This window comes from Watersipora subatra, chromosome 6 (genome assembly GCF_963576615.1).
Source record: "Watersipora subatra chromosome 6, tzWatSuba1.1, whole genome shotgun sequence".
Lineage (NCBI taxonomy): Eukaryota > Metazoa > Bryozoa > Gymnolaemata > Cheilostomatida > Watersiporidae > Watersipora > Watersipora subatra.
In genome coordinates, this window is record NC_088713.1 from 41080495 (window position 1) to 41095963 (window position 15469).

The 15469-nt window shown below is 31.2% G+C and overlaps 1 protein-coding gene across 1 annotated transcript in view; it reads left to right on the forward strand.

Moving 5' to 3' along the window:
* Positions 1-4799, forward strand: part of LOC137398266 (cysteine-rich venom protein pseudechetoxin-like) — a 29661-nt gene extending 24862 nt beyond the window's left edge. The window contains exons 8-9 of the mRNA XM_068084374.1: positions 2524-2643; positions 4705-4799. Coding sequence (XP_067940475.1) covers positions 2524-2643; positions 4705-4799 — 215 coding nt within the window. The remainder of the gene's footprint in view (positions 1-2523; positions 2644-4704) is intronic.
* Positions 4800-15469: the final 10670 nt, after the last annotated feature.

Sequence of the window (15469 nt, forward strand, 5' to 3'; positions counted from 1 at the left end):
TTTGAGCCATTTCGTAAAGAGATTCTAATCTACAGCAGTTTCGTGATGGCTGCGATTAACTGTTCGTTTTTGAGCTTTTAAGAGCTTGTAATCACATTTCCACATATTTTGAACCTACAACACAGCAGTGTAAGAAATGGTGAATCTTTTGATACCAAATAACTGTAGGCTAATGTGAGTTTTGTTGCAAGTCAACCTTTAACAGATTTTCTATAGATTCTAGTTAAGAGAATTCTGGTTAGGTTGTGGGCCTAAAAAAATGGAATGATTTCATAAGGCTTTACATTAGTTAATAGTGACCAATCAATCAAAATGCCTTGTGTTTTATAAATTATCGCGTGCGTTTTTGTTGTTTTTCTGTAAAAATTATCAAGCGCTACTACGCTTGCCAGTTCTAGGCTTTGTAAGAGATTGTGATGAGGAATCAGTCCATGGAGAATTGATGGCTTAGTCACTGTTGGCACAACTCATGTACAGGTGTTACCAGATAACATGTAGATAGCCAAGGTATCTACTAGTGAAACTAGCTTTAGCTACTCTGCAAGCTTCAGATTTAATTCAAATTTCACGCTTGCAGACTTATGAATATGACGACCCTTTTTTGTGTCATCAAAGTTGTTAGATGTTTTCTCATAAACCTACCTTCATTGGGTGATGAAAAAAAACTCTAGCCTATCTTTGACTATGTACAGCTTATCAAAATTAAAACAATAAAAATGCAGTGACTATAAAATTTTTTAGCTCAATTTATAAAACAATGCTTTTTTAATCTTAGGGATCCCACAATGAAACAGCAAAAAGATTAAAACAGTTGAACAGTTATAAAAATTGCTTAGAGTTTAAAGAAACAGAGTGACAGACCATTGATGACAGTAAATATCTAAAAACCATAATTTCCTTACTATGGGCTTTCTATTTCAACTTTTGCTTATTTTTTAATATTTCACAATTATTATTTAAAAATTAATTACAGAACTTCCAAAGTGACCAGCAGCCCGAGTTGTGTAGCGATAGCACGTTTGCCTTTGAATCTGACCTCCTGGGTTCAATACCCGTAGGTTCTATACTAATTCTTTGATTCTTTGGTTAAACATAAAACTGAGAGGCAGCAGCCATGTTTTCGAGTTTAGGGCTCCAGCTTATGACTAGTAGGTTGGCGATTCAGGTCATCTACAGTGTAGGCAATCACAGTGTTAAGATATATTCAGCAACAATTGCAACAGTGCCAAGTTCCATTAAGAAATAGTAGAAATAAACGTGACACCAGGTGGATTATTTGCTATGACAACACCTAACAGGAAAAGCTGTAAGATTAAGAAAACAAAAAAATAAATGTTATTGTTTAGCTGCTTTGGGCTTCCATTTTATATTTGCCAACAAAAAGTTGTCCCTTTCTAAATAAGTGGTAAACAGTTGAGAATAAAAATATCATTTGATAAGTGATAATGAATTTATCTTTTATAATTTATTATTTACTATTTATTTATATAAGGTCATGATAAAATATCAATATATGGTAAGCTTATTTTAATTCACAGTAGTCTGTTACTGATATTGTCGACTTGTCAGCAGACGAAATTGCCTCACTGATGTCTTAACTTAGTTGTGAGTAGATTTTGGAACTTTTAAACTATAAAATTGCCATGTCAAAAAATATACATGTACTTAAAAGCACAACATTACAAATTTCAAACAGAGCTCAAATGATTTTAGTTCTGTTTGTCATTTTAACTGGATTGAGTAGGTTATGCAGTTATGGGAGTATTTTTCTATAGGAAAAAATAATCATGGTTAAAAAAAACAGCAACTACAAGATATTAAGCCTACGCAATTGGTTAAATATATATGACTGTTAAACATTAAATGTATTATGACTGGAATAGTGAGACGTGGTTTCTCAGCCTATTATAGTAATATATGTGCAATAACTAGCTGCTACTTTACACAAGGATGTAGAAATGTATGGTTATTCATACCCTACTACTGGTTACTTTCTGATTGGTTTCTGTAACCAGGATCTCTATTTCCTTCACTACTGTATTTGAAAATAAACTTACACAAAATTTTAGTGGATATTATTATCAGAAAGTATCGGTATTATTCAATCATTTGCGACAGTGCTTTTGTTTGATTTTTGAGGTGATTTGACTACAAGTATTTTTTAAGATTAAATTGGACAAAACAGGGTCGCAGTTAAAATGCGTAAATCAAGGAGAAGTGCAAAAACGACGTCTATAGTTGCAAAGAGCTTTACAGAATGGACGAGTAACACTTCAGTATGAACCTAGCAACAACAGTAACTACTGATGTCATTTTTCACCCATTTTTCTTCTGAGCATTTTAACCCGATTAAGTTTTATTGATTTTAATCTTAAAACATCCTGGCAGCCAGATCACCTCAAGTATCTAAAGCAATATCAATTTATAAAAAAATATCGACATTTTCTAGGAAATCTAAAAAAGTTTTCTTAAGTTCATGATGAACAAATACACTTTACAATTTTTCAAACTTTTTTATTTTAGTAAATTGCACTGCAGTAGAGGAACCAACAAGTTGTGAACGAGGCGGTTTCTACCATGGAAAGTGCCAGAAATGGTCAAATGTACCAGATGAGTGTCCAAATATGTGTAACATCTGCCCCTGTAAGTACTTCGCTATAGTAGATGCTGGATTGGTTTGGTTTAACAACGGTAATCCTTCCCTACATTGCGGTTTGTTTTTTGCAGCTTCAGTACTTTGCGGGGAAACATATATTTATTAAAAAATTAAAAATTAATAAAAATAACTTGAAATATGATCCTTTGTGATTTTTGTTGATGTTTGAAGTGATCTTACAGCTGTTTTAAGATGAAAATTTACAAAGCTTAATCGCAGTTAAGATGCTCATAAGAAAAAAATTTGCGAAATAACATCCCTTGTTGTTGTCATTTCTGTAATTGATATCGGCTATTTCATTCTTGTTTCAGTGCTGCACATCTCTATTCTGTTGGTCTCTTTGCAAATACAGACGTCATAATTACACTTTGGCTTGGTCTGAGCATTTTAACTATGATCAAATTTTGGCAATTTTAATATCGAAACATCTTGGCAATCACATCATCTCAATTATCAAAAACAATTGCAAATGATAGAAAATACTAATTCTTTCTGATAAAATAAGCTGAAATTTTGAGTGAGGTTATGTTTAACACGTTAAATCTTTAATTTTATAATATATTAATTCTGTCAGAATGTTTAGTATCTTGGGTCCTGCCTTAACCTAAAATATTAGGAAAAGGATGTAATAATTCTACCTGAGTTTGAAGATGACTATTATTTTTATGTCACATCCACGATTGAAGTCAATAAATAAAAAAGTTAATGCCATAATGATGCTATTTACCTTTAGTAGCCTAAAAGTTAGTGGGTTGCCTGAATCAATATATGCCAGATTGTCAATTGATTGATTTTTTAGTTCCAGAAAATAAAAATCTGCTCATTGTAAATTTAAGAAAAATTTTGACCATTTAAAAAAAGTTTAGTAAGTGACTGGCATATAAATCAATATCAGTGCTTATTTCTAGCTAAAAACTGCTATAAGCTAGTATTCACTGTATGTAGCATTAAAAAAGTTACAGGCAAAACTTGGGCTCACTTTTACTAATTTCCAAGAGCTGTATTTTAATTCTATATCAATCAATTTTGGGTTCAATTGTGTCAAAAGCAGACCCTAATACTTATAAAATGTTTGTAATAAAGTGAAATATAACAAAATATGTCTAAAGCTGTCACAAGGTTCATTCCACACGGTATGTGACTATTTTTTACGTTTCTACAAACTGTTAGTCCAAAGTTAGATGTTGCAAGATGTGTCTAACTTATATTGACATACCAAACATGCCAGCTTTTAATTCAATCTGCAAATTAGAAAAATTATGCATTTTAATGATATTCTGATTTTCAAGTTCTAAAAGTTTAGTAAATCAAATCCTAATTTATTAATATTTTGGCAATAACCATAAATGCTTTTTAGGTATCATAGTCTTATAATAGGATGTTACAATTTTGATTACCATAACCACAGTAGATCTATATAGCATAATAAGCAATGATATAACATAGGTATATTGTGTAAACATGCTTTGGTATGTTTCATATGTATTAGTTTTTGGGGTGAAATGGTCGGTTTTTTGCATCTTGTTAATTATTACGACCAACCTATGTTTCTCCAGTAGGTATAACATATTTACGCTAGTTAATTTGCCTTTAGGCTATTAAAGGCTTCTCTTATGCTTGTTTGTTAACATTCCGCTTTTTAACTCATTTAAATGTGTGAGTTTAGTTTATCTCCTGTTTGCTGTCAGTCTAACTACAGTTAGTAGAGAAAGACTGGCAATCCTTGTAACCTTTTTATTGTCAGAATCATTTAAAAGTCAGCAACATTAAGTTGTTTGTGCTGCCCGTGAGTGATAGTTTTTTTAGAAAAGCTTATTTAGTTCCAGGATATACCTGGTTCAAATTTACGTGTCTTACAACAGAGATTTAATTATCAATCTTGATAATTAAATTTAAAATGAAATTTATCAAAGTTTAGGTAATAATTAGGAGTTTTATACTTCCCAAATATTACTTACACCTAAAAACTTTGAAATTCCTCACATCTGTTGATCTCTTATCATAGGCAGTTTATCAGATCTTCAATCTCATATTTCTTACTTTGACAGATGCGGGACTAGGTTACAATTTGGCGGTGACTGCTACCTATTCCACCTTCTTACTCTTCTCTTTACAGTTTGTCATAATAACATGTTCTCCATAACAACAATACGTCAATGAAAAGAGTCTACCTAGCCAAGGACATCCATAAGCTATTTTTGAAAGCAAAAAATTTAATGCGAAGAAGCTTTTTCTCTCGTATTTCCCTACAGAGTATCAATCTGAATATAGCAATATTTATGGGAGTTTATATCACTATATAATCTCAACTACTACATTTCATGCAATGTATCAATCAGTCAAAAATAAAACCTTTAGTGGTGACCGTAATTATGTGGTTACTGAAAACAAACATATTATTTGTTAATATTTCATATTTGTTAAGTGTTTATCAGATAAATGATGGCAATGTACATATCAATAGAAGGCTACAGTTTTACACATAATAATTATTAAATATCATGCGATGTTTGCCTTGCTAACCTGGTTTTGGTTTTGGCACATTATAACAAAAAATTCCATAAAAAGTAAGTTCACATTGAGCAAAGAAATTAGCCAACTTTACCATGATTTTTGAACAAACATATATATGTAACTATATGAAGTTAAATTTAGGATATTAGTATTATCTTAATATCTAGTCAGCTGTTGTTGGCAATCATACTATAAAATAATTTGGGTACCCAAAATAGGATATATTTTTAGAATTATTTTTTTACTAAACAGAGTGACTACCAAACTCACTTCTTAAATATGCATTTTATGTATGTTCTGAGATAATAAAAAGAGTTCATGCTATAAATGACAAAGAATGTGGAAATTACCAAGTGATTTGATACTTGCCGTAACATTCAAGGTAATGGTTACCTCCACCAGTCCTATATTGGCATTTGATTTTGTTTTTCACATGCATGTATGAGAGATCCAGTTGGGCAACTAAAAACCACAAATTGAAGCGCATACTTACATGTATGTATGGTATCTCCACTATACGTTAGACTTTTTATAAGTTGGCATTTGTATACTAAACATGCCTTTAAACTCTACTTTTATCTAAAAGATAACATAATTTTCTGGCTTTGCTCTCCCACAATATTTTTTTACTTTTGACAATAATGTCTGCCACTTTAAGTTATTGTAATAGCAAATATTTGATTAGTAGCCAATCAGTAAGTTTGAGGTTTCTATACTAAAGAAGAGTCAAAGGAAAATTTGAGTGTGAGAATATCATCGTGTAAATACTATAGTATTGGTTGAGGTTATTACAATGATAATTATGATGATAGGTTTCAAATTCACAACTCATGAATACTGTTTCTCAATCTAGATTATATACGTTTTATTATTAATGGTCATTGCTTGTCCTTATCTCTGTCCACTGTTTGTGATTGTTCCGTCTATCCTACTGAATGTGCGGCGTTGCACGGGTAATAAAAACTCCATCGAGCCAAAAGTTTATTTCTTATTTAACATATAACAACATTTACTATTCCAACTTTTTTAAACTTCATATCATGACAAAATTGTTTCTGTGCAGTTTAAATAAATCAAAAAAAATAAAACAACTGTAAAGGTTTTCAAACTTTTTCTTTCTCTTTTCTCTTTCTTTCAAACTGTAACTTTTAAATTTCATATCTTAAAAGAAGTGTTTTTTTGAAATAAATTTAAAAAAAATAAAACTGTGAAGGCGTTTAAATGTAAACGTGAAATCATTAGCAAGTAATGGCTAAATAGAGTCAGTTTTGCTACGATTACAATAAAAAATTATTTAGTATACGATTATATTATTTTAGTTTGTTTCAGTGTTGGCATCATGAGGTGAAAATATTGTATAGAGTGATATAGAAACCCATAGTAATTATATAATGCAATCACCTTCTGATAAAAATCATCAAAACTATTATCATTAAAAAATATTAACCAAAAAAATGTTGATCTTATTAACTACAGTTAAGCACAGAAAATAAATATTGACAGTCGATTCTGACACTTGAGGAGTTTTATAACAAGGTTAGTTAGCTCAGCTAGTCAGAGTGTCAGCCTACCAAGCTCATTGTCACAAGTTTGAGAACTTAGTACATTATTTTTAATAACTACATTTTCAGAGCTTCAGGATTGAGTGAAATTCAACATATTTAAAACAACTGCTACTGTAACACAAAAATAAAAAACTTGAACATTCGTACTGCACTTCATTTTTTTTGGCAATTTAAAATGGATTCATAATTCACGTTTTATTAGCAATGAATTTGTAATAATTTTTGCATATTATTTTGCAAAGCTGATTTTGGATTCAGAAATTACAAAAAAAAATTTATTCTGTTTAATGAGGACCACTCATTTTAATAAATTAAATATCCATAAATTATTTCTCATTTATCAATTATGAAGAACAGAATAATCTGTATTTATTATTCAACCTGAGGTAAATCTAACAAACCTCTAGAAATTGTAGCCAAAGATTTGAAGGCAACAGTTGTCTGAAAAGAAACTGCTCCGTCAAAAAGATTTTATGTTAAACCATGATAACAAGAATAGATAATAACATTTCTTCTGAGTTCAAGGTTAGATACAACAAACAATCTGCTTTTATAAAAGAGTGCTACTAAATTTAAGTAGACCCGTTTAGAAATTGAAGGAGACCACCTATAAGTTAACATTTTGAAAACATGTTGCACATATTCACAAGTACTAAATGACGCAACCACAAAAAATGCACCATTTATAACTAAGCCAGAGTTATCTTCTCTTGGAAACAAATCAGATTGCCTTCCACGTGTAGACACTCAAAAAACTGCTTAATATACAAAAGCAACCCACTAATAGGCATGCAAGAATGGATAACTAGCACCACTATGTTACTGTTACTGGTGAGCGAGGTCTTGAACTGTGACCACTAGACTCTTAAAAACAGCATTGTAAAATAATAAACATTATAATCATAATTTATATTAAAAAACAATAAATTTATTATTGTAATGTTCTTTATTCAGCTTTTTCCCTCATTTCGCACTCTTTCAATGTAAGTTACAAAGGCATTATGTGATACGCCCTCAACATTCACCTTTTAATATCCATATTTGGCAGTCATGTGAACAAATATACATTATGCTGCCACAATTGAATCACCCAAAGCCCGACAGCACAAGTTTTAAAGTAGTCATCAGTAAGCTCTCCCAAACACTCCTAACTTAAACTATTTATAATGTTTTTCTATAGTTGTATATATGCATATGTTGAAGAGGTATTCCCACGAACAAACGAGCGGAGCGAATGTTTGAGAGTTTTTATAATAAATGCAAGTGCACTCAACTTACAAAGATTATTCATCAACAACGTCGAAACCCTTGCATCGAAATCTCATCAACAAATTTTACCATTTTTTTGTAGATTCGTTAAAGTGTAATAACGATACAAAGCACATACAAACCTATTTAAACATGTTACCAAGTCTTTGAAAGCGTACCGCAAAATCTTAAATTTTACCCATCTGAACGGATTATACACAAATAGACAGATTTATTTGACTGAAAATTGTTATTAAATCTTGCTAAGCTTTACTTTTATCAAAGTTAAGACCGGAAATTGAAACGCCGAGCGACAGAGAATAGAACGATTAAGTCGTGCGCATTTAACGAAAAAATAACCTGCATATTTAACCAGTCTATAGCATTGTCGAATTGGCGACGGTTTCTGTAATTAACGTAAAAGGACAAAAATCATTTTTTGCCGATTTCAAAGTAACTGACATTTTGGAAACTTTTGAGTACTAACTGATGTCCTGAGTAGTCTAAGTGATGTCCAAAGCAGTGAAAGTAAAGGAAATGACGACGATATTTTTTTCTAACGATTCTAAAGAGGTTATTACAATATTTAATTATAAGTTTAGATATTCTTCTTGGTACTTTTTGATATTGTTAGCTATGATGTTTTGAAATGTAAACAAAATTGTGCATTGGTTTTCTATTATTACTGTATTAATAATATTGGTTATTCTAATAATATCAGTACATTTTACTTCTAATATTGCATTTCTCCTATTGCAGGGGAGAGCCATAAACATATAACCTTATCATTTCATTATTGCTGCTTGTCATGACCAAACAATTTTTTATATAGATTTTCTAAAAATCTATATAAATGTCACAACTTCTTGATATTGTTAGCTATGTTGTTTTGAAATGTAAACGAAAATGTGCTTTGGTTTTATATTATTACTATATTAATAATATTGGTTGTTCTAATAATATCAGTGCATTTTACTTGTAATATTGACCAATATTGCATTTCTCCTATTGCAGGGGGAGAGATATAAACATATAATCTTTTCCTTTCATTATTGCTGTTTGTTGTATATAATAACACCCAGTATATTACAGCTACCATTGCAGTTATCCTATTGCACTGCAGTGCCATTTGACTGCTAGTATTGCATTTCTCAACCATTAGTACCCTTTCTTTTTTCCAATATCAATTTGGTCGTGGGCTGTATGACAGTGGAATTTCTAGTCTTAGATACTTGAATTGAAAACAATTAATATGTTTATGTATAAGCACCTAGTCGAGGTAAAACAGATGCCAAATTCCTAGAATATATCTGTCTTTTTGAAATAAAAAACTTTTGCGTTTATCTTTAGCTTCAACAGGCTTACAACCTTAATTTGACATTTACAAACAGTATCATGTGGTAGAAGCATATTTCTAATCCTATTTGTGAGGTTGCTGGTATTATCTTACTTTGTGAATTTGCATGGAATAAAACCCTGATTAAAAACGCTAGATTAGATTATTTAAAGAGTTAAATAAAATAAAATATAGCAATAAATTAAAAAAATTACAATTTGACCAAAAAGTCACTTCTTGAGCCCTTAATACCCTATTTCATACAAAACTCATCTATTTAAAAATCTCAAATTTGCAAATAATTCAAAGAGAAGTTGCCCTCTCTAGACAACATAGGCATAATTTTTGAAAGAGAACATAACTAGTAAGATGTGTCAATCCAAGTAAAAGAAGTCTGATGCTGCAATCATTTTGTTTTATTATGCGCACGTTTAACCTGTTGACTTGGTTTAGCGATTCCTACTGGATTTTCACACAATCATTATTAATTTAAATATTATTCGGCACCAGTTGTTACCATATCCAAAGTATGAATAACTGTCAATCACTACCTGGAAGCTGCCATGGTGTAAAGGCTAACACTTTTAACGAAAATATGCTTTGCTATTTGTTCATTATACTTCTAACGTATAAAAAATATTTTGCTTCATTGTCAAATAGCAAATTTTTTAGCATATCGGAACATCATGTGCTGGAAATATTGTATTTTTCAATCTGGCAATATAATGTTTTTAATTATTTTTTTAAGTGGAATCATTGAATTTCATGGCATTTAAAAATTTGTTTTTGTAACTGGGTAAAATTTGCATTCATATTAGGACAAGGCTTAAAAAATGGTTACGACCTCAACCAGTATTTGATTATAAGCAAAATGTTAGTCTGAGCTCCTAAATTCTCTAACTACTTATGATCTACGAGTAAAAATAGTTTACCTGCAGTATGTAAAATACTTATTAGTGGTACTTTTACACACGTATTGATAACTCCGCTTACCCTATGCAAAAATAGCTTGTTCTGTACAAGTCTACCAACTCATTGAATGTGTGATATTATTAGGAATGATTGGAGTAGATGCAATGATGGCAGTCCCTTATTTACTTTGACAAAAAGTTAGCTTCATTCTTTAACTCTTTCAATTCTAACAGCTGGTAATCCGGCATTGCTAGGGTGTATCAGAAACCCTGAGAGTCGGAATACTATTTTGGCCAGAATACTATTCTGGTCCCAACTAGTGTTGCACGATATCTTTGCATGTACAATCGATTATTTGCTCTCAAAATATATTGAATATCGAGATATATCGAACATTTGAGTTGTCTTCTTTTGATATATACTGTTAGGCTTTAACATGAACGATATGAGAGGATATTGGTAAATATCTCTTGAAAAACAGGAGTTGTCATCTCGTTACAATAAAGAGAACAGACAACTCCATTTTTGCAAAATAATATCAGCCGATATTTCGATATAATATCGGCTTCGATATTCATATCGCCTTGAAAACTGACCAAATATAAAATCATGCACTGAAATATATTGTCAAATCGAATTATATCGTGTTATCATGCAGCACTAGTCCCAACAGCCGGAATTCGCATGACTCTGTTCACAAATGTTGTTTCTAACTGACAATGTGAACCAATCAATTAATTCTTGCACAGTGCGCTAGACCAGAAATTTCACTTTTATTTTCAACTGTTTTCAAGTATCTTTGTTTACTTCCTTCATTGCAATGACAATTTTGATTGGAATGATATCACAAAAAAATTGATACGACTCGTTTGTTAGTAAGTCGTAGATGATTTTGATGCAGATGAAAAATTATATATTAGGCCTACTAGCTATAATTTTATAGATTCTGTTGAGTCTTAAAACGATGATGAACAGGTACTCAATGAATATGATGCTACTGTTAAGATTTTCACCAGTTTTTTAAAATTGTATTAATTTTTATGGTTTTAGCCCAAATAACTGTAAAACGCTTGTTTCTCTATTTGGTGACATTTTCTGTAGTTTGCCAGACATTTTTACTAGTTTTTTTACCAAATATTATTGAACAGTGAGCATATTTAGATATATTTAATAAAAGTTTGAAAACTTCCAATATTATATATATATATATATATCTTATATATATATATATATATATATATATATATATATATATATATATATATATATATATATATATATATATTTCTCAAAGTATGTCATCTGTCGTCTGTTTTTTGTTTTCTGTTTTCTGTCGTCTGTCAGTTTTCTAGCTATCTATCTTAGAACCTTAATCGCATTCTGGTGGATTTGAACTCACGACGATTTTTGTATCAATGAGCGTTTTAATTAGATGTTCTACCACTGAGCTAGAACGCCATAGTAATCATGTATGGTTTCATATAAAATATACAGCTATGCTTACCACACCACGTCTGATGAGTACATTGCACAAAACAGATTTGTAGCGCAATTACTAAAAGTTTACCTTCTTAATATTTTTTTCAAATATTTCATACTCCACTAATTATCTTTTAGGTTTTCAGTGTTGACTTCTCTTTTTATTTGGTTTTGCACCTGTATGTATGTATATATATAAGATAGATGAAAATCCAGGTTCATATAGGTTGCTGTGATGGCAAATACACTTTTTTGTTTTCACGATTGATTTCTGCACTCTTGTAAAAATAGCTTGCACTTCTTAGGAATGCAATCAGTTTTGGTTTATATGGAAGGATCAAGCAAGTCAGCTCTTCAAGTGTCAGTTAACAGCAAAAAGATTGTTTTTTGACAATGAACCAAGTCACCCATAATTCCAATTGCAAACGGAGACACAAAATGGTTAGACAGAAGTGTATTATCCACTTTATTTAGTTTAGTAACTGTTTAACTTTATTTAGTTTAGTATTTAGTGTTACATTAATAATAAGAGAAATGAGGAAAGATAATAATGACATCCTCATTGGCTACGATCATCCAAGAATTGGTTTATGAACTAAATTATTTAAAGAAGTAAACATTCATTTTTTTACTATAACCATACAAATATATCGTTAAATAAAATAATAACTAATTCTGTACATTTCATTTGGCAATTGAGAGATTCGTGGCTCCAACATATTACTGAAAGAGGCTAAAACAACAAAAGGTCACAACATGGGAGACAACTGCAATAGTCACACAGAAAAACTCAGCATTCTTGAATTACATTTCTACTCATTCATTCACTCACATTATCTTTAAAAAGTTACGCATTCCAACTCATTCTCTCAGCATACAAAATAAAATATCTATTTTTGCACAAAATAGTTCAGGCTTGAATAGTACAAAAATACATTTCAACTTTGAATTATGGGTAATATGAACGCACTGCTGATTATGCCTTACAATAGACATCTTAGATTAGAGACACGTGTTCAATAGATTTGTATCAAAAAAGATTTTAATAGAACTAATTGTGCATGCAATGAGGGTAACTTCAGTTAGCTAAAGAGAACACAACTTTCAAATCAAAGATACTCATGCACAGCATTTTCTTTGAAAAATATTGGTTTTGACGAAAATAACTATTTTTTAAGAACAAAGTATGCACAAAAACAAGTTGTCTAAAAATAATCAGCTAAACGTCTACAAGATTTACAAAATAAATTATGTTATTGAAATTAGCAATCAAAATAAATAGAGATTTATTATTGGAAAGACATTTGACAAAGTTTGTCTCTTCATTCATGCGAAAACTGTCCGCCGTTAGACGTGTTCGCATTCGTCTTCAACTGGAATTTTTTCACCGCAAGTTAAAATATCGTGCTCGTCTTTGAGGGTATCATGATCGTCTTTTTTTCCCAACGGGTCTGGGTGAAGGAACTCACTGCAGAATTTGCAGATCACGTATAAGCAACTGACGATCAATGTTCCACCCAGAATGATACCGAGTCCGATAAAGATAAAAAGGTTGATGTCGGCCATTTTGGAATGGTTGTAAAATGAATTCAAAGAGGATAATAATTGGCTTGTGCGTCTGTTGACAAGTCTGTTCTATAAAGTGTCACTTGCTCAGAATATAATGACGGGGATTGGAAAGGCTTGTGTTGACTTATGTGGGCAGGTCTGTGGCATTATAGGAGGCCTTAACGCCAAGAGAAACCTGAAACAGGAAACAGAATAAGTATTAAAAAGTCATGATAATTTTGAATGATGTCTTCTGCTATTTCTGAAAAAGATTTACAAAGCACTAAATATGTTGTAATATTTTTATCATACACGTAGTTTTTATCTGAATGGCTGAATGATTTGTTTCGGAAGTAAGGATTGTAGATTTGTGATGTGCAAAGATGGTTATAACGTTGAATTTGTGCTTCCTAATTGCCAAGGGCTAATGCTAGTTTGCTATAATAATTGAAATTACTGGCTTACTATAAATACTTTGCCCTATAAACATTGCTGCTTAACATTACCAGTACATTAACGTTTTACTACAAACAATTGCATATACATGTATACAGTGTATAGTTCCGTATTTTGGAGTTGTCCTTTCATGTAATAAAACAGGTAACTATCAATAGAATTCCGGTCATCTAATGTTAGGATTATTTTACTTAAGAAACTTTTGTTGCTTTATTACTTGATATAAATGAATTATTTTACTTTATTTTGTTGGTATTTTATAGTTATTAATTTTTGTTCATCACAGTCAAGTGACACTCAGTTTAGGTTCGATTAATTTGTTTTTAGCATTTGTTTTACTAAAGAATTTAATAAAAAAATATCTAAGAAAATCTTATCAGAGTCTGAAATTGTTCAAAATTTTAGTCATAAAAACATTAGTCGTGCGTTCAACTGATGATAACCGAGGATACCCGATGATAACCGACGATAACCAATGATAGCCATATACATGTACCTGAACTGCAAGTTCAACTATTTTCTAAATTATCAGCTGATTAATATTCTCCAGATCAGGAAAACTGCATAGAAAATATTTGAAAAGTTTAGCTTTAACTAAGTAAGAACTCAGTAGGACTTACTACCTGAAATTCAAATGCAACTGCAAATCGCTGGTATTCACATTGCCTGCATGTAAACTGCATGGTCTTAATTTTACAGTGCTTTAAAGAGGAAGTTGTGTGCTCTTGTATGGCTAAAACCTTTTAAAAATACATGTACATCAGGTAATAGAGATGAATGAAACTACTTCATACATTTCGCTAGGATGCTTAGCACATAATTCTACAATTACATAAATAAAGCCAGTTCAATGACTTAGTTCTATAAAGAAGAACTCATTTATCAACTAGCCCTAGCTTTATACTGAAGGACTTATTTATCACATAGACCTAGTTCTATATAGAAAGACTCATTTATCATATAGTCCTAGCTCTATATAGAAGGACTTATTTATCACATAGCCCTAGTTCTATACAGAAGAACTTATTTGTCACATAGCCCGAGTTCTATATAGAAGGATTCATTTATCACATAGTCTTAGTTCTATAAATAATGACTCATTAATTACATAGCCCAAATTTTCTATAGAATAACTCATTTATCGCATAGGCCTAGCCCTTATTCTATATAGAAGGACTTATTTATCACATAGTCGTAGTTCTATAATAATAGAAGGACTTATTTATCACAGCCCTGGTTCTATATAGAATTACTCATTTATCACACAGCCATAGTTTTGTGTAAGACAACTCACTTAACCAACCTAGTATGCTCAACTAGACCTAGCCTGTCTTGACAAACTGTTGTTTTTGCGGAGTTGTTCCCCCATCTGCGGGCGAGCAACACAACAGCTTATCGCAAGACGTACTGCGCCTGATGCATCAGCTGCACTTATAGGGAGTTGTTCTCGTCCATCTATGCAGCTTGGTTGCAATTTTATGTCGGTCGCTCCATTGGTAATCATAAAGAGTTTTGCGCAAAAATTTATGTCGAAAAAATAAGATTATAACGTTTAACCAGCGACCAGTCTCTGCGGTAAACTTTAGTAGAACTTGAGAACTTAGGCAACAACAGCGACTAAACATGTCGGTATTTGTGCGCTCAGTCTGTTTTAATTCTATTTTTGAATCGGTCAGTTTTATTTGTTCTTATAGATTTTATTTTCAGTTTATTTTATTCCCAAATTCTACTAACGTTTACAACAGAGACTGGTCT